This window comes from Branchiostoma floridae, chromosome 6 (assembly GCF_000003815.2).
Source record: "Branchiostoma floridae strain S238N-H82 chromosome 6, Bfl_VNyyK, whole genome shotgun sequence".
Lineage (NCBI taxonomy): Eukaryota > Metazoa > Chordata > Leptocardii > Amphioxiformes > Branchiostomatidae > Branchiostoma > Branchiostoma floridae.
Genome location: NC_049984.1, coordinates 6,266,421 through 6,287,729, shown reverse-complemented (window position 1 = coordinate 6,287,729; position 21,309 = coordinate 6,266,421). Strand labels below are relative to the sequence as shown.

The following is a 21,309-nucleotide window of genomic DNA, read 5'->3' as shown; positions in this document are numbered from 1 at the left end:
AACAGTCGGAGATAATAGATTGGCGGAGGTATGGGACCGCAGAACGCGACTTGAACAGCATTCTTCTCCTTCCTTGGCAGAGTTTCCCGGGAGAGCCCAATCCAGTGCGACAAGTGTACATGTATGCGTTCTGTAAATGTACAGTCTCTGACAAGCCAGGGTCACCCTGGTGCTCCGTACCGCCTGGTTCTAGTTTGATCCCATACCTCAGCCTGCAGACGACCTTACCCGCTTAGGTTACCTGGCAACGAGCCACGTTCTCCCGCCAAAACGAACCATAATCGCCTTCCCAGGCGACGGAAGGGTTGTTACAGGAATGCTTCTGGTGAAAGGAGCCTGTAAAAGCTAGGGTTTATCTACTTTGGTTGAAAACGATATTGAAGCAGAACATGGTAGTGAATGTTCAACATCAATGCATGAATAAGGGACTGAAAAGTAGTCTACCTTCAACAAGGTCTATCCACATACCAAACGCTATTCGACAATCCGTCAAAGCCTTCTCGAGTCACCGTGTTGAAACACGCAAACAGACCGACATGAACGCTAGCAGAAACATAACCTTCTAGTGAAGGTAACAACAATGAGGTTTCTAGAGCACCTTCCCCGTTTTGTATGGAGGCTCTGCCATATTTACTTTGCAGGCTATAAAACACATTCTGGAAGAGCCCTGAGTAAAATATGCAGCAAGTTGCCATACATGTATGTCTAATATGAACCATACGTGTGACCTCACGAGTTCCGGAGAATCATATAGCATGCCCAGCTGTAAGGAAATATAGCAGGGTGTATATTTGGCGCATAATCTACTTCATATGAGAAGTGACATGGGCATCCCGTGACGTGTCATTACCAATAGTGGCACGCTCATTCATGCCCCATGTACAGGGATACTCCACCGTTTGAGTGACACATGAGCATGTTCTGGCATGGGGACCGGGAGAGCCGGATTAGCGAGGTATATTTGGCGTTTCCGTGATCCCGGCGGAGTTATGGAGGATTTTGGGGACAGGATCCGGGGAAACCGAAACTCCCGAACACATACTCAACATACCGACATCTCGCACACGGTGATGGATGGGGAAGGTAGAGACAAGCACTGCCAGCTCTAGTTCTAGTTTATAGTCTGCGATCTTCCTTGTAGGACAGCAATGTCATTTTGACGAAATTTTTCTCTGACAAGACTTTCTTTAACGATTTGTCAGCATTGGTAGGATGTAGTGCCAGAGCGGATGAAGTTGTCCATAGTAACTATTCATAAGACTTTCCAAAGCTTCCAGATGTTTTTGCAACCTCGAGATATTTTAGGAGGACAGAAAAATGTTGGCATCGTTTCAATCGTTTGGAACTCAATACAAGTATCTAATTCTTCAGAAACGACCGTGGCCAATGGTTCCTAAAAGTGGTTTCTAGAATGAGTCACAGAATAACTCCCCACGACAACGGAAGCAGTACCATGTTTGGCATTGAACAACGGTCACTAGGTCACCGAATTAGATCACTACGACAAAGTGTAAAATCTGATTTTCAACACGTTTATGGCTTAACGTTTTTGCAAGCATACTCCATCTTTATTCCTTTCAGGTAGGGGCTGGATTACACATTACTGTCAAATAACTTTAACAGACTTTTCACTACACACCATTCGTTAAAAAAAGGAACGATCACTAGTTATCTCACCAGCCAACAAACCAATGCATCTCTCGCTGTTTCTGAAACAGATGGGACCAGCACCTTACACCGGAAGAGTATTTATTTCTGGTGCAACCCTTTTGGAACAGGACATTTGACTTCAATTGGTGTAAAAGTGCTACAGTTGCACATGCCACGATGGAGACGTAACTTTCTATGTGACCATACAGCTGGGAGACCGGAAACAGCCGGACAGGTCTTCAGGGGACAGACAGTGTGGTCCATGAATCACCGTCACGGGAATCTGTGCACCCGCTGGACATGTTATCATCGGTGACACAGGGACGCGTTTTGTGACATTGTCAACATTTTAGTAGACGACATATACTCTTAGTCTTCAATGCCTTATAGCTAAAGGTATCGAACACCATTTACCAATGCCGCATTGCCAATGGCACCTGTTTCTTTCTTATGTTCAAGTGAACACACGGTCTCCTTAAAGTTTAAAGAAAAATCTGACAAAGGTTTCGATTGATTTTAGGTTTTATACTTAGGAGTTATACTTCATTCCTCGACTTTTGCAGAGAAATACAACATTCAGTAAGATATCACACAACAACTTTTCCGTAGCACTTCTCAGAATAACGCAGGATTTTCTAATCCAGACTGGAATGCGGTGTTTGCCGTGTGCCTGTACCTGGTAACAATAGATCTTCGAAACAACTTTCACCTGGCTGGGTTAGTATGAGTAAGCCTATTTGTGACACCTGAGCAAGCCGGTATCTGACACCTGAGTGAACAGGTTTGTGACAGGTACTAATTGTCGGCCGGGACAATTATCCGTCTGACAGGAGAGGAAACCACATTCACTTTCTCCGCTGAGGTGTAAGGAGGGTTGTGGGGTCATTCCAAGTGGGATCTCCCGAACATGAGTCAGGTAACACCGCGCAAAGGTGTCTCGCGGTTTCCTGACTCCAACTGAATGCTTTAAACTGTGCCTGCGGCTGACATGTCAGAAGTATTCAGGCGTGCAAACATTTGGCAGTTAATCTACAACCGACTAACCTGAAACATTCACATTTGCAAACGTTAGTAACTCTATACACAGGGCTGCTATATGTAATGTTTTGTTGCCGAACCGTCTTAAACTGCAACAATGCATGTCGTGTGGAAACTTACACCTGGCGAGCAATTAATAGTCGGGTCTGTAGACGTCTGAAACTGTACCTTCATCAGGAGTGCCTGACATATTCATGTATACAAACTTTGGAAACTTAACCTGTGACTGTCCTACCTGCAAAATCCAGGTGTGCAAATATATAATTATAAATCTACTTGTAACATACAGGTGTGCAAACTTTAGCAGTGACTTACCTGTAGTATTCTTGGTGTACAAAAGTCTGCCTTACCTTAATGCCCAGGTGTATATACTGCTGTATGTCAATTCTGCCCAAATTTCCTGGTGTGCAAAGATATGAGTCTACCTGTAATATCCAGGTATATGAACCGATGCAGCCACGCTTGCCTTACCTGTTATGTTGATGTGTGCGAAGCGCTGGAACTGCCTGATAGCCTTGTTGAGGTTGCCCTGTGCCTGCAGCCCGCCGGTCTGTCCCGAGGCCGACGGGAGGTACCCAAACTTCTGCAGGTATTTCTGGAGAGGTGGAAGAGGTATACGTTAGAGAGCGTCATCATTGATCATGAGGGTCAGTGCAAAATGTGAAATATGTTCTTTGCAGATTGAGCAAGGAACATGTTTTCGGCATTAAAGAATTATAATTGTTGATGTTTTATTACAGCAGAACATCAAGTTTTGTTTTATAAATTGTCAAACATCAAAGACACTAGGTTAAAACGTGAACATAAACAGGTGCAATGCATAACGTGCCTTGACTAACTGAACGGCAATTGTGCGTCTGTAATTTTAATATACAAATAACACATTGAGAATTCAATAGGGGATATGATTTACACTTTCTGGTCATTTTATGTTTTCAATTTCCCAACACATGCATGCTAATTGATTTTCATCAGATTACAAAAGATTCACAAGTAAAAGTCGTATTTGTATGTATTACTCATATTTCCATCGCAAGTTTTAATGCAGTAGTCTTAAGGCGCAGGCGAGACAGTCTGTTCCTGTCGCTGGGTAAGTCGCTTACATCCGCCTGATTTAGCCCGGCATGTCTATATGTAGTAAACTAGACAGCCAGGCCGATAAACCAGATAGCATCAGACAAGCTCCTGTTTGCAACACACACACTTAAACAAACTGTAGTCTTGTATACTGAATAAATAGTCCATACACTTGTAGCCATGCAGAATGAACTAATACTTTACTGAACAAGATCGACAGACAAGTGCCGTAGGTCTTTCTGGTATAGATGTTTAAAAGTCCCTAATATATACACATATGTATGTACACAGCTAACATGGTCTTAGGATATGTTAAGAAGAATTTAGCATTACTCTTTAGAGTGGTTCCCTAATTAACGATCTTAAGTTTACCCTCAGTTAACTTACAATTAGTGTTTTTAACGTATCATGTATCTGTTTGAAATTTGTTTATTTGGATCTGGGTTAACAGCGGTTCTTTCCTAATTGATGATGGAAGGAACTCCGTAAGGAGAAACCAAAGAATAGAGACTAGAGAGTGGCCATATTCCTTTTAGGTTATTTTCTAATCCTAGGACTTCGGAAAGGCTATTGAAAATTATCTGCGACAACCTTTTCCGTCAGCATGCAGGAAACTTTTGTCGGACACATCCACGACTGTCAAAAGAAAAGCATGTCATAAACCTGCAGTGCGGCAAATGTGACCCGACTCCTACTTGCGGTGACGCAAACCGTTAAAGGATGTCGTTTCCAGCTGGACATGGTCAAACCTGGTGCTAAAAGGGCAGTCGGTCATCATGGGGGTTGGGTAAATAGTAACAATTGGCTAAGAAATAATTCTGCAGAGGCCGGGGAAGGTCCTGTTGGTACGCGTCTACATGTGTGACAAATTACCCATAATTGAGCCATTATTGCTGTCTATCAAGGCGTATTAATAAGAGTCTAGGAGATATTATGTCGTGGTTGAAGATGACTAAACGGCGGATTAGTGAATGGAAGGTCCTGTTGGTACGCTGCTGTGGCAAATTACTCATAATTTAGTCATTATTGCTGTCTAACGAGCCGTAATTATAAAAGTCTAGTAGATACTTTATTATATGGTTGTGGTTGAAGATGACTAAACGGCGAATTAAGGAATGATTTCCGGACTGAGCGACAGACAGGACTCACACCTGGTCTAAAATCTATCTGTCAGTATTTAGTCATCTTTTCAAAGTAGAAGTAATTTGTAGCACAATTATTTATAATTATGATTAATGCTGCCCATACGAGGAGACTTTTGTTCTTGAATGGACCTACTCTACGTTGTTTTTCCATGACGATCAAAAAGCAAACACTAAAAAAAATAGAAATAGTATGGGAGAAATACTGCGCAAACTATTTCGATTTGATTTCATTGAATGGGAATGTCAGCATGAATATCACAAGGACCAAGATAGACAGTGTTACTGGTAATGGTTGTCCACAATGAATTTCTTAAGACATAAATGTACGACGCCTTTGTCATTTTGCACTCGTACAATAGTATGATGTGCTGAGCCAGACCCTTAATGCCACCTGGCTCATCAGACCGCCTATCTCGTCCTCCCATCAGGACCATGGCGTCGGACATGTCACAGGTCCTGCAGCTATGCGGTCCCATCCGAGCTGAGCACGCTTATCTTCCGGTCCTAGCGTCGCCTATCAGCGCGCCGTGGCTATCCTTTAGACCCGCTGTGCAGCCCCGAGGCTTTAGTGGATGAACGGTCCTTCCGGAATGGCATGTCGCGTCACTTATCTCTGAAATATAGTCGTCTTTCAAGTCAGGTCACTGACCTCGTGTGAATCAGCGTAACTGCCACCGGCTTCAAACTAGATCGACTTTAAAACTCAGCTATTCCAAGGTTTATGCTCCAGTAGGGCTTCTTACTGCAACGTACAAGCCTGATAAACGTGTCCTCTCCTAAACGAGCTCCTTTGTATACAGTGTTGTCTTTTACTGGCGCTCAGTTCACTTTATGTGCTGGTTAAAGCGTAAGCTCTTTGAAGGGTTTTAAGAGGGAGGACATCTTATCCAAAAATAGCAAAGAAGGGAGCTTGTTAAACTGGGCCAGTGGGTCTAGGAAAATGGAACAGATAACGTCGTTTACTGTGTAAGTTCGAGGATCTTGGAACGGGACCGGGGACAGAGCTATCACTTTCCATATCATGTTATGGTAAATAATACATTTTATTTAACGTCAGAATCATGTACAGTTCTGTCCTGTAAATTTCTTTATACAGATGTACCCATCATAGGTAGGATGTTTTCGTCAGATCTAATGTGTGTTTTTCCTTTGTAACATTTAGATCACTGGCAGGTATACCATTTATGTCAGGTACCATTTAGATCACTGGTGGTGGCTAAGGAGAGAAGACCCAACCCCAGCACCGCCGTCGTGTGCCCGATGTGCGGACGAATATACGCCTCAGCATTTGGGCTACGAGCACACCTGAGACGCCATTGAAGTCATCATCGCAGTGCGATGGACATCCAACATACGGTGGCTATGCAGTCAGGAGGAACTTCAACTTGTCGCCATACATACTGTCGGCATACTGATAATCCATCGGACATCTTCCTGTAAGAGGAAATGTCGATCTGCACTAAGGTAGTAATACGTCACAATGATTATCTGAAAAAAAAAGTCTTTTCATCCTAGGTTGAAAGAAACCCAGACTACAATGTATTTCAAATGAATGTTACAAACTAGATACATAAATCGACAGGTAATAGTCACAGATGCGGACAAGAATGCCCTGACTGCTGCGATTGAGGAAGATAAAGATGGAGAGCCACCAGGGAACGGTCATGCGGAGGTTTCGAGGGAGTTCGACCGGTAAGTGGTATATAAAAAAAAGATATATGGTATTTTACTCTAGCGAAGACAATTTTTCTAGATACTAAGACCTGCATTTTCTTAGATACTAAGATTAGATCGGTTGAAATGCCGTTATTACATGCAAAAAGAGACATGCCAAGGTGTTATAAAGGTTGACAAGGTTTTCACTTATAATGTTTGCGACCTTGATCTCCACCAAACGTCAACTTCAGCTGTTGACACAAATGCGGAAGTACGAGCCTGGCCTAGCAGGTTACCACGAGGGCGGACCCACGGTGTAAGGGTTGTGTCAATGTTAAAAGTTATGTTTGTGTCTCGCGGTCAGGAGTAAGCTTAAAGGCGATGGTAAGTGTTCAGAAGGGCGAGAAAAGCAACTAACAGAATCTGACAAAGAGCAGAAACTGTTGATTGCAGTAAGACAAGCGGAAACATGATCGTCAATCGGCTAGCAACAGTAGCATTGAACAGGTTATCAAGTACAATGAAGCGAGGACCATGACCTAACGCTGTGACATACATCTCCATGACTGAGTATGTACTAGCGTCATTGTCATTAATAGATGGAACACACATCGGGCATGACGTCGAGGATGTGGTAAGATAATTATAACAAAACACGTACGCAATGTTTGGGGTGGAAAGGGAGTTCACAACCGTAAATACGGAAGGATGTGGTTACTGTATCGCAAATGCGGCGTAATATTTATAACGTTGTCCGAGTTGAATTAGTAGGCGTTGACCTTCTGTTCTGAAGCTGTCATGTTTTCGAGTTTAACTTTGTAACGGAAGTGTTAAAGAACAGTTCCAGAGGCATGGGAAGTTCACAACATTGTCGTACAGCTATGAGGTTGTTGTCTCGGCATCTAAAACATTTTGTCAACACATCTAATGGGTGTAAAACGTGTTTATGTGTCATGGTTTACACAACTACCTAAAAGGAATAACGAAAATACATTTAACTGTCCCGGAGGATTGGAAAGTTGACAACAGCAGTGGTGTTCCCAGTTTTGGCAATGTTATCGCGGCATTACAAGGCGAAGCAACTTTGTACTGGTCGCGTTTAATGGGTGTGGCACATGTTTACTCCTCAACTCATACTCCACTTAATTGCCAAAGGAGGTGATGATAGTGATACTTAAGATATTTACAATTTAATCGTTGTGGCATTTGGAATTGGCAACAGTGACGCCCACCTATGAGGATGTTGTCGTGCAATAGAGTATATCATCATATTACCAGTAATGTGGCATGGTTTACATAACTACCTGACGAAAATACAACATTAATGATAAATACCCTTTAGTCAGTATCGAAGACACAGGGCGTTTACAACATTACCACCCACTCATGAGGATGTTGTCGCGGTATTTCAAAGGAGAGGTGATATTGTTTAGAAAAGTTCATCGATTGGTGATGAATATCTTGATGTGTCAGCGTGGACTAGAGAACTGCGGTACGGAAGTAAAAAAAATATGTAGAATACAGATGCATTGAAATGTGCATTAAAGGTAAACAGTATATAGTGTTATGAGGCTGTTGTTGTGGCATTTCAAAGACGAGATGGCGTTGTTGAAAATACCCGTGGGCGCTGAACGTGATATTGACGCGCCATGGACTAGAGAATTACCTCACGAAAGTGTTAGCAAATACATATAACGTTAATTCAGTACAAAAGGTGTTGAAAGTTCTCAACAGAAACTACAAGCATGTGAACGTGACGCACGTAGCGCAAACGGCACCTCGTGTCAGACGGCTATCTGTTTTGTGGAGCGATGAACCAGTGGTATGGTCATGAGAGGTATCTACATGACGCAAGAAGAGAGGTTTATACCATCAACAAATATGTGAAGGCCAACATAGACGTGGTACGATTCTGTTTGGGTTTCTCCATAGTACATCGGACCCGTCTTCTCCTATATACCCTTTGGGGTGTACCTAAGTTTAAGCCTTTGGGTCTATGTAATTATAATGTTAGATATGAAACCCCTGTACATTATAGAACCCAACACAGAATTCGAAATGAGTAGGTGTGGGTCAATGTGCTTGACCAAAGTCATAGGGACATTACAGGGGAGGCTCGGGTCAGGGGATGGGAAACAAGTGTTAGCGACCGGCGTTAGTTGAGTGATGCGTATCGATATTTGTGAATAGTTCTGGACTCCATGTTGTTGTTTTTTTGTTGTCGACGATATTTTATCCCTTTGCTACCCTTTAATGACATGTTGGCAGTCCCGTTGGCCATGACACATGAGCACAGTTTAACGGACACAACCCTGACCCTATGATCTCACCGCTGCGCGCCGTGAGAACCCTCTCACCTCCCCGTGTCTGTGGGCATCTGTTTCCGTCTCTGCAACGTGACAAACGGTTTGCTCACTCCGTTCTTCTTAGCTGTCCACAGCACCTGTTTTCCACTGAAACATTTACGCACCCTTTCAACTAAGGCTGCTTTAGATGCGATTCAACGAATTTCAAAGATATTGAAGTTTTTTTTTAAACATACGATTTGTGTGCGACTTGTACATCATATTTTACATTTTGCATATTTCAGTCGTGAAAGCCAGTGTCAAACAATATAAAGCCAATCTTGGTCGCAGTATGGTCACTCAGTTAGTGCCGTCTAGTGGAAAGAAGGTCCTACCTCAACACAAATCGAACAGTTATAAATATGCTTTTGCTCTATCACTCTATAAGATTTCTTCATCAAAAGAATAAAATATGGAGGCCACTACGGTACGGTAACGTAGTGACTAAGCGTTTGGTACAAAACAGTCAACAGGACGATAGGGACGCGAGAAAAACAACATCAATGTCGACAACAAACATCCAGAAGTCCAGAACTATTGCCAATACCGATCTAAAGGAGAACATAAGAATGACGCAATATTTGGCAGAGCATAGTAGGTAAGGGTTATATCGCACTTAAACGGTAGGCGTGATTATGTGTCATAGCCAACGTACGGAACGGCCAACATGACGTTAGGGAAGTGAGAAACAAAACTAAACGGGACACATAACAAAGAGCAGAACAACTAATGACAACATCAAGAAAACATTGCCAAGATTGTGTCAGAAACGCCCCTAAGGAGTTGAGACGTGTACTACTTGGAGATCTGTGAAATATCTATTGCGTGGCTACTGTTTGGCCAGGCGTGGGAAAGGAAAGGGTAAGTGTCGGTGTAAACATCAAAGGTAGCGACATGATGACAAAAGTAGTCCAGAACCATTAGCTGATTAAGGACCCAGCGAGACGGTGAGCTTGGAGCATGGCTATCGGGGGTGTTAGCCATAGGTAGGATTGTAAGAGAAAACACAGGTCTGATAAAAAAAGACGATAGAAAAAAAAGACGATAAAAAAACTTCCATAGTGCACGCATAAAGCAATGTTCTACTTGTGAACTGTCAGTGGTTTAGTATGAGGAGCGGTTGTTTTTTTCTGTCAGTACTCTGAGACGTGCACGTGGGAGCATTTACCACAGAGCTTAGACACCTGTGGCAGTGACCAATAAAGAACCAGCTGCATACCTGACAAAGAATAAGAAAGAAAACTTCATTCTGACGAACGGTTCAAGCCATTGGCTACCGGTGACGTGAGAGGTACAGATGACAAACTCTACTCAGGAAATGACAGTACGGCAGAAAAACGCACCTGCATCACGTCGGGCTGTGTAGGCTTGTAAGGGTCCTTAAGGGCGGGTCTTACGCAAAGGGAAATGGAAACAAGACGATTAACATTGAGAAGAACCACCCAGAGGTGGGCAGTGTTGACAGCAGCAGTGCAGAGCCGAGGCCGCGGCTCACCAGGTGACGTTGTTGTGTCAGCGATGTCTTACTCAGTGTTGATACTGCCCTGTCAATGACGCTAAGACTTAAGGAAGTCTACAAGATGCAAAGGAAGTGGGAAAACAATAACAGATTACATCTGCGGTAAACTGACATAGAGGGCCGCTGACAGCCGAACTACAAACTTCTTGGTCTTACTTGTAGAATAGGCCTAAGGTACTTGTAGAATAGGCCTTTTCTTTTTTCGGCAGCCGTAAAGTGATTTGGTCCTGTAGTCTTTGTCAAAGCAGCTGAGGGCCCGAGGTATGACACGTAAGAAAGTCGATCCAGGTTTTCACACAAATCAGAAATCCTTAGATTAAGTTATATGTCGAGACGCTATCAAGACCACAGAAAGTTAACTTTCATTTCTCTAGACCATATAATGACGTCAGAGCATACCCCACGATCATCTCGTAACCAGCTCTGTTCCTCTCCGTTGCCCACCCCTTGCACACACAGGTAAAAATGACATCTCAGGAAACAAATGTGCTTTCCATTCTCCTGGTGGTAACGACCGTTACAAATTCACCTTTGTCTGAGTCACCCCCTACCCTCTACACATGTCCCCCACAAGGCGGAAAAATTACTGCTCACGGCGGGACCCTCACATCGGGCTTTTCCCGCCACCCCGGCGACAAAACGTCCCTTTGACGCTGGATTTTGACCTAAGGCCCCTCCTGCCCCCCAAACTGTTACCCCCTGCATCGCCTGACAGAGCGGCCTGTCCTGCTCCATTATGTGCCTTTGTACGCCGCCCCCAGGTCAATGACGACATAGATTAAGGTGCTCCCGCGTCGTTTGACACACGAGGCAGTCCGAGTGGCCCGGCAGGTTGACGGGAAGGGCTGAGTTCCACTAGGTTATCACTGAGCGACCAACCGGTCCACCGTACAGCAACCAAATCGGATTTATTTGCCTATTGACTTCATACATCCTTATCAAGCCGACGTTAAGGGTACCCATCTATCATATGTAAAGGAGATGTAGCACTTTACTACGCGATTTTCCTCAATTCCTTACCTAGTCCTATCCTCATGTCTTCCTCAATTCGCTCAGGTGTAAATGAGTACTTGGCTTCAGTTAGGTCAACGGGGTGTTTGAAGGGAGCCACACCCCGTGCATGTTAAAGAACCCACCCTTGCACCAGACTTATCAAATGAGTAGGGTTATTCCCGGTGTAAGGAGTGAAAACATACAGTCCAATGGCTGTACCTGGGACAATTACTGTCATATTGAGGTCACCTAGGTTAAAGTCTCCAGGCCCTTAAGATTTTGACCCGCCTATTGTAAGCTCCTCGCAGTCCAGCCCCTAGTTGCGAAGAGAGACTAGTCGGTCCACCCAATAAAAACTTCTAAAATGCAATTCGCCTTGTCTCCCACCATTGAAACCATCATAAAATATTAGTGACGGAAACAGGTGAGATACCTCTCTTCCCTCTGTACTAGTGGTACCTCCCGATTCTCTTTGCCGCGCTCAGACGAGACTTCACTGAGGATCACGTCTCCCGTGTTGCCAAGGCCAGAAGTGGAAACTCCCGGACCAGCGCCTGTGCCAAGTCCTGACAGAAAACCCTGAATCAACAACGGCGACTCTCCACGTGCGCGGCATCACGCATAGGGACGCTCCGATCACGGACTTTTCAACAGTTATACTAGAGGCACAGTACCTTGGCATAGCCACTGTCAGTTCAACTTTATTACTCTGTGATGTTTTCTTTAGAACGTATGTTTTCATTGTCCCTCAGATCGGAGCTAAGGCTGAAAAGTTTCGACAAGTCAGTGACATTCGTTTCACCCGACTTGTGAAACAGACGTAGTCTGTTCTATTATTACTACACAATGTTTGTTTTTATTCGGTCGTGACTTTTCCACTTTAGAACATTTCTTGTCATCGCTGGTGGAGGGCCAAATCGACACTTAACGAGAATTTTGACCCTCTTTAAAAGGCCAGGGGTGCGTTTTCCCACAAAAGGGTCATCTGACATTTTATAGTTGCTTAGAAAATGGAATTTGTCTTTATTCTCCATGAGTCGTGTCTCAACAAATGTCCTAGTTGCGATCTCTCTAACCCCTCGTGAACCGCCGTGCGTCACTTCGCCGTCAGTTCTATTTGTTCTCCCCCTAAACATAGCGATGCCAACGATTTTGAATACTGGCGGACACAACTTGGTCCGTCTAGTGCCACTACTATTGGTTAACAAGGCCCCCTTTCCACTAGGACGGCGCTCTCATCGCGCTCTCTCTGTGACCTAAAATTTGACATATCGGATTGTATGGAAAAAAACGAATCTTTTTATACTTTCTGTGTTTTGTTGTCTTTTCAGTCACACTTTTACGTATGATATACCCAGTGTGAAAGCGAAGTTACACATATCCTATTTAGGTCGCAGTGAGAGCGCAGCACGATCGCCGTCTAGTGGAAAGGGGGACTTCACAAGAGGCACGCTTGAAGCGACTTGACCCGCGCTATTAGCGGGACGGGCGTCGGGAACAGCTAATCCTGACCTCGGGCGGCGATGACGGCTCAGTCAGTCGGAATAATTACTGGTGGCAGCACAGACTAGCGAGAACTTAGTATTGTCTGAATTAAAGACTTTTCCTTTCATTCTCTCTCTGTCGCTCGCTATCTTTGTGTGTGTGTGTGTGTGTGCGTGTCTGTGTGTGTGTGTGTGTGTGTGTGTGTGTGTTCTTCTGTGGGACTGCGTTCGAACTCGCGCGTGTATTTGTGTGATTGTGTGTGTATTCGAGTGTGTGTGTTTGTACATATATTCGTATATGTTACGAAAACAAGAAAACCAACTCCTTTAGCTTGAGGTTTAGCAGGTCGTTAGACCAAATCCGGGAGCTTGAGACCCACAAAACTACAGTACCTTCAGTATCTGTGATGACGCGAAACAACAGGCAAGTAGCAAAACACCTTCAAAGGCCCAACGGAAATCTCCATGGATCTCTAGAAGCTCTCCTCAAGTCAACTTCTTCGGTTTGTTTTATGTCAGGGTTGGGGTCAACAGAAGACAAGAGCGTAATGTTGAAAACCTTCTACACTTTTAAGGAGTTTTCGCAACGTCTCCAATAATTGGTCCAGCGAGACAAAAATAACTTGCCATTTCGCCACCTTAAGACGACAGCTAAGTAAGTTGTTTAAGAAGTCTGAAGTCTTAAGGGAGCTCCTGATGGAGTCTTGGCACAGTTGAAGTCAGCGTGGGGGTAAGGAAACAATAACATTTGTACATCCACACTTCCCAGTCTGACCCCGTGTGCCCGGGGCTCGGGACGAACCGCCCAATTTTAGCTGACTCCGGCGGAAGGAAACGACCCTTTGTCTTTTCTGACTAATATCTGTGGTTGGAAAGTTTAGCAATGAATGTATACAGACAATAGATGACCCAGGGACATAAGGCATTTCCCCAAGAATTTGTTTTGTTGGCGACGTGGCTTCTGGTGAAAGTAATGACTAAATGTTTGGATTTTTGGTCCGTTGTACGATGGCTTATAGTGGATCCTATAATAACGGTCTCATGCTTGTGACGTCTTATGAATGGGTGGAGCTGGCTTTTCGTTGCTATGTGGGCCTGGCACACGAAGGTAGCAACTACAGGACAGAAGCATTCTCAGCTGAATATTTTTGTACCATCTGTGAGAAGTAAATCGTGCCGAAGAATCAGCCGGGAAGTTCGTGGGAGAGCACGTCGGGAACAAAAGGTCTTTATCGCGTTTTGAGTTCTTAATAGAGTTATGTTCTCTCCGTGAAATCGCCGTACCTCACACGTGTCTGGTGCGTGAAATCGGGCCCCATTCCCCGCCACTTCCGTACTTCCCAAATATGCCTGAACAAAGAAGGGAAAGAGACAGTAGCGCTTGTGCAGCCTTGAATTCCAGTCTCGGCGTGAACAGGAATTAATAGTTTGTGCAGACATGCCCGGCGTTGGGGTAAAAACCGCAACCAAATACTGTGTATTGTAGATGGTTATCCTGGCCAGGTGCGGGGTAGTGAGAGTAAAACACTAGGTGCTAAAGGACACATTACAGACGGTATGACGTGCGTCAGTTTACGAGCTGCAGGGCAAGTCGGTCTTCACGTCGTCAGAAAGCACCGCGCCCTAGCTGCTTAATTGCGCCGTTCGACCGTGACGTACAGGTGGGGGGTAAGGTATGGCACGAAACCGTCAGGAAATTCCTGCCCTTCCGCTCCGTCTTCCTGCACTTTCACCATCGGTGTGTCATTGAGCATGTCACCGTTTCTACACAGTCCTTTTTACCTTCTGGCCAACACATAGAACAAATAACCCACCAATTTTTAGCCATATCCGTAAAACAGTCTTCGTGTAATATCAGTTTTAGCCCATTTCCCCCTGTACATTGGCACCAAGGGTCTCTTCTATGCCTTAGCGAATTCGGGAAGACCAGTAGTGTGTTTTATATGCACACCGCTAATGGACGTCTGAGTAAAGTATCACAGGATCATAACCTTGGTCTGCCCCCAGCCAACCTCGTTCATTATCTACCCTCTCTTCTCTTACATGTAGGGTCCTAAAGGCACGCGACGTTTCTATAACACTACTGTGTTAATTAACCTGTAATCAAGCACACGTCTCAGCCCGGTCTTACACATTCTCCTACACGGTGGTCTCAGAGAGACACACAGGGGAAAGTTTTCGGAAGTAAAAGAAAACAATGTGGACCTTTCCGTGTCTAAATATTTCTTGAGAATTTAAGGAGAACGATTCAATCCATCTTTTGCTTAAACCGGCGGCCTAGAAATAAATGAAAGTCAACCAGGTAACAGGTAATACTACGGCAGCGTTTTGTTAGCTAAGTTACGTGACGTTGACACGTTTTGGGTTATTCAATAAATCAAATACAAGGACAATCAAAACGTGTCTTTATCTTCTTAATGTCCGCAGCACAACTTAAAAGCCGAAACAAAATCCAGATTACAAGGGTTCAATGGAATAAAGGTATTGTTCCAAAAGAACAGAATGAGAAAACGCCTGCGCCAACGTTCCCCTCTAGACGCATATAACTGTACTTTCTGCCGTGTAAATAAAGCTTGTTATACGAAGATGTCACTATATGAAGTATATACATTGAAAGTGTTTAGTACCTGTCATATAGGTTTGCGTAAGTTACATGTACCCGTTGAAAGCTTCGAGTCTCCTACACGTTATCTATCGCATCCTCTGATACCACATGTACAGGTGATGTGTGTGCCCAGGTAAAGCCGGTGAGAGGAAGGAGCAGGCCTGTCAATATCAACACGGCACGGCCCGAGCGCCCGAGCTGGCCGGGCGAGCGGCATCGCGCGGCGCCGTGACAGGAGACGGGATAACGTGTACATGTTAAAGGGAAATTATTCGCCAGGCAGGCGTCGGGTTTCCTCGCGCCAGGGATAGGGAGGGCAGGCCGAGATATAGCGCTCTGGATATATCACTGTTGGTAAGGAGAGAGAGTCTAATTAAATTTGCCACCGGGCACTGTCGGGGATTTACCGCATTTGTCCGACTGTCTGGGTCGGCCTCGTTTGTTATTGAGACTGCTACAATCGGGCTATGGTTATGTGAACTACATGTAAAACACGGTGGAAATTCTTGCGGCCGGCCCCCGCCGACTCGACCCTGCTAACACAGAAGGTAGTGTTCTAGTAGTACATACCAAGCCTTGCTGCGGGTTGACGGTGGGTCTGACGGTCGTCAGCGGCACGGGGGTCGGCACGGCTCGGAGCACCAGCGCGGCCAGGCCGAGGAGAACACAGTACAGCGTCTCCGGTAGTTCCATCCGTGAATGTGCGGTCCGCAGACTCCCTGTGCAGAAGAAATTCCAGCTGCAAAAGTCGTATAAAAACCGCCCAGCAGCGAGTCTGTCAGCTGAGTCGGCCACCGCTCGCCAGAGGCCTCTTCTTCGCCAAGACGGCAGTCCGCAAGTTTGTTGACTTTTCTCTCAGGTCCAAGTTCGGCGGGCGGCTCCTAAATTCCCTTCTTCTCGGCGTTGCCTCGTGCCGGCTCGTCGCTGCAGCAGCCTTCCCTACAAGAGAAATGATGTGACCTCGCTGAAGGACCCCTTGTATATATTTACTTCCGCCATGACATCATCTGATCCCAATAGCCCTCCCCCTGCCTCCACCCTGGGCTTGCCTCCCGTGCCTTATAAGGAAGTCGCCCTTGGGCTAGACCACGTCCACGACCCCACAGGGGTGGCAGGGTGCAACCGTTATTATCAGCCTCAGATTGTCGCGCAGTGAGTCACACCAATTGCCGTATTGTCGCTAAGAAAAATTTCACCGACATCGACCGCGCGTTACGACTTGAACAGATTGGCGCGGCCGCCCTAAGTGCCGCCCGACATCATTTACTCCAGACGCCAGGAAGACATAACGCCAATCTCTGACCCCTGGTGTCTTCGCCTCCCCGCGCAATCCTTCCCAGACTACCGTTAAATAGCCGCAGGGATTTGTGTCAGGACTGCCATGAGTTTAAGCACAATGTAGCCAGAGGGCACACTTATCTGTCCGCTATCTATAACTACCAAACGCGTTAAGGCTGTCTGCGATTTAAGTACGCTCGGTAGGGTGGAAAACTAGCACTGAAAGCACGGGGGAAACTTACCGGAGATATATAGAGGACAAATAGTATTGAATATTATTCAGCACACCAGAAAATCTCAATTTTCCTCATTCATTTTTTTCTAGCAGTATTTATTATGCCATTTGTCCATATACAATTATTTATTGTCAGTCATAGTGAAAAGGATGTGATGCAGACAACTTTATGCTAATGATGATACTTAAAGTCATGAAACACTGACGTGAATCATATTCTATAATTACCAACGTTCTATGTCTTTTCTCTCACCTCTAAGGTAGCGATAACATATGATTATCAGTCGTCAATAGTTGGCGTATCCTCACAGGAACTTGACTGGGGGGGGTGTAAGCACAGCATACTTTACACAGCGTACCTTCAATGCATACAGTCTACCAAACAGAGGAAATGAAAAGATGAGATTAAAACATTAATCAAAGTGGGAATTGTTCCAGTTCGCAAGATTCTTGGTTAAATGAACAAGCCCTTAGGCCAACATACAGTCACACACACTGCATCGTCCCGTCCAGGACTACATGCTAAACACGGTATTGTACCTTTTGTTCCACCTGTCAGGTAGACGTTTACACCAGGTGTGCAAGTGAAAGGGCTTAATCAGAAACGTCTATGCGTGTCGAATGGCATATTCAATCTTTGTGAGAACACGTATACAAATGTCCCCTAAAATGCACAAGCAAGGTGCCAAGGTCACACAGAAACAAAGACTTTTATATAAAACTTATATAGAAGTAAATAATAAACGAGCATAATCCTCCACCCATAATTGTTCCTGATCGTTCCCTAACAAGTATTTCATTTTAATAATATTCACTTAATCCAGACACATCAGACGTAAGTCTTTTACACGTTATTGTGGTCGTGTTCTTTAACAGCTGTTTTTACTGAGTCATTTTACTAGTCAGCTGTAGACAGTGATTTCAGACATTGCGGTTTCCAGCTGTTTTAATCTCCAAATGTCATCGCGGATTCATAAAAGTTCAGTTTCAGAGATGATGACTTTTGCATTTCCTTTGAAGTCTGATTTTGCTCTCCGAATGTCATTAGAAATTTATGGAAGTCAAGTACAGTGAACACAGAGTAGCTTTGATCTGTAAATGACAGACATTCGCCGGTATTCATAATTTTATCCGCATTTTACCTGTCGTGTCAGTGAGGACATAAGTTATGCCACCCACCGAAACAATATGAGGTTGCGCTTGTTTTTTTTAATACACCCTCGATACGAGTATATCTCGATACGAGATATACTCGATCGAAGATTAACTTACTTCGCTAAGTTTGTTTTAATCTTTTTACACAAACTGCAGTGTAACTGTCCCCACCGTGAACATGTATACAGGTCACTCACACCTATGGCCTCTGCCGAATTTTGCGGGTCGGATTGGATGATGTGTTTACTTTCCTTGGCTACAAGTAGTTTACCCACACCCTTGTCCCAACTATTTACTGAATGTGCAACACAGGCATCTCTGACCCACAAACAAACTGCGGCATGCACCGACCCTGCTCAACTAAATACATGCCATAAGCCACATACAGGGTTCATTAGTGGCGAGTCCATGTGGGAATCCTCTTAATTATAGCGACACGGCTAACTAGAAGAAAGAAAGTAAGCAAGAACGTAATCAACCAACATGCAAACAAACAACAGCCAATCAACATATCAGCCTTCCAGAAAAACAGGTGACATATCAACCGACCTGGCTCGCACTCAGTCGACCAGTCGTCAAGACACTCAACCAAGCAAGTAGGCAACCAAATAAGCAAGCAAGCAAAAGACAGAATACATGAGGTGTGTGTACAAGTCTCCTAGTCAGTAGAAATAGAGTCGTACCCCGGGCGCAGGTAGTTTGATGTAGTATTATGGTATGCTATGCAGTAATCATACTGATGTTAATCATGAAGGTTGTAAAGTCGCCCGGTGGTCAGAGACGGGCCTGACAAAGCGAGATTGGTTTGACTTAACGATAAACTCCATTTATGTGGGGCGTCTTATTGGAGTACTCTGGAGCCGTGTGGGCTTTCGACGGCTCTTTAGACGGTGCCATATGAATGCCAATGTCATTGTCTCACAAAGCTGTCAGTGCCTCAATCACTGTTGTTTTTAATCAGATGGTCTTGAGAAGAAGCCTTGATGTCACAAAGACCTGCTTATTCTGACATCGGTTCCCAAAACAACAACACTCATCCGCGATGAAGAAAAAATAGCCTCTGTACTATTGGTACAATATGTATCCAGCTGTGTGTCTCGGACAGTAACTGTGTCTCGGACGCATGCAACAACTTTGTGGAGACGACCTGTCCTACCTGTACCCCCTGGATGCAATGGTTTCTCCCGCGATGTCACCAGTCGTAGGCCGGTGACTCAGACCCAGGCAATCCCCTGGCAACGTGAGGTATTCCCGGTCATGGGAACACATGCACACCGTGGGACCGTGGCGATAGTCATCGACGAGGCATTCTGTTCGTCCGCTCTATCTATCAGAATTTATTTCTTTGACATTTAGGTATAGTGGTAGTAATCGGTAAGACTAGTAGTCACTCAACGGCAGTTAATATAATCTCTGTTTTAGTCACCCAGTAAATATAACCAATCCGTAACGTAACACAGTATCTGTGTAGGCACTTGGCTACTGTGTTGCACATCGGCTTAGTTGGCCTAGTTCATATCGCATGGCCAAGGCAAATGATTCATCTCCTAAATGTTCTTCAAGACATTCGTTCGTTCGTTCGTTCGTCCCATAGCCTTTTAATTAGCCGTAGGCTGATTAATCAGCCGTAGGGGCAGCACAACATGTCATGCTGTATCAATAGGCATTGTAGTCCCCTGGCGGCGCCTATCTCCTCTCCTCTCCTCTTCAAGACATTATATTTATATAATTAATCTTGTCACTTAAGATTTCGGACAACTGCGTAAGATGTCCATCGTGCTTGTCGATATAAGGGGTGACGGACTTTTCACCAGTACAACGATCATTTAGAAAGTTGTCTATATATGGTTTCAACCAACTAAAGATTGACTCTTCTTAGTACTAAAATGATGTTAGATCACTTTCACTGGTTATAAACCGTGATCCACTTGCCATCCTACTTGTCAATAAGAGCTGAGGGACTTTCCCACAGGACACAGAAACTTTTCTATATATGGTTTCCTGTCACAACCAACTAACGATTAGCTCGTCATGGGGTTTAACTAGTGTGAGATCACTTTCACTGGCGCAGGTGGGGCCTGGCAAGCGTCCATCGTTCCACCGCGGCCCACGTTCTCTAATCTTTACCACAGGCACCGCGGGTGTGGTAGTCATCCCATAAGAACTTTGGATTGAGAAGGTAACAAAAACCAGACGGTGGACTGAATTTAAAGAAACGAGGCGTGAAGACCAGTCCTATATATGGCTGAGTGACTTGATTTCTGGTGTTCCATCTCTCATATGTCACCTGACCACACAGGTTAGGCAATAAATCTTGATAAAAGTAAACCTTCGGGATTAAAAAAATAGTCAATACAATAGTCAATACAATAGGTAAACAGCAACAGCTCCGATAATAAAGGAATTGCCTTAAGTTTTATGCTTTCGAAGCCGCAGTTTGGACCTTCTAACGGAGCTTCAGGAAGGACCCAGCACGTGGGCGTCCACTACAGGCAGGCCGACTAGACTCATACTCTAAGGTTCTAAGGCGTTAACTAATCCGCACGAGTTAGGTAGGCTTTCCCCGATCCCTGTTGATCTGGCCACCTGGGCAGGTGGGTTGGAGGTCCCGGTGACACGCCGAGCGGCTTCCTCACGAAGTCTGATGGAGGCTTACCGACCAATGTCGCTGGGAATCTTCCATGCTGATTGGGTCGGGAGGTTCTGTGGGTTTCGAAGGAAACTTTCAGGACTCTTCTGCATATATTATGTAATATGTGGCGCACCGTATGTGATATACGTACAACACCAACGTTAGCCACCTGGTTCTCCACATTGTGCCATTGCAATGTCGATAAAGAAGGGAAAAAGAAAGGATAACCATTGCAAAGTAGCATTCATATATATTTAATCTAATACAGCATGTACATCATTTGCTGTTCCTGTACTGACAATGAGGTCATTGTCTTCATCATCATCAGTATTATTACCAGCGTATGTCTGTGATCAGAATGACTAAAACACTGTGCATTTCTTTGAATTCTTGGAGTTGTCCAGTCTTTCTCTGACAAGAGGCTTGAACTATAGTACAAAGGCCAGGGAAATGATCTGAATCCAGAAGATTAGCAACCACAAAAAGATAATGATCAT

General features: G+C 44.7%; 1 protein-coding gene across 4 annotated transcripts in view; it reads right to left on the bottom strand.

The window, feature by feature from the left end:
• The window catches only part of LOC118418696 (matrix metalloproteinase-14-like), a 29,114-nt gene extending 12,065 nt beyond the window's left edge, over positions 1-17,049 (bottom strand). The window contains exons 1-2 of one of the 4 annotated variants that reach the window (XM_035824748.1): positions 16,083-17,049; positions 3,160-3,283 (exon numbers count right to left, since the gene is read on the bottom strand). In XM_035824748.1, the coding sequence (XP_035680641.1) occupies positions 3,160-3,283; positions 16,083-16,205 (247 nt within the window). In that variant the 5' untranslated portion in view covers positions 16,206-17,049. The remainder of the gene's footprint in view (positions 1-3,159; positions 3,284-16,082) is intronic. The other 3 variants (XM_035824749.1, XM_035824750.1, XM_035824751.1) reach the window with 3 other exon arrangements.
• Positions 17,050-21,309: the final 4,260 nt, after the last annotated feature.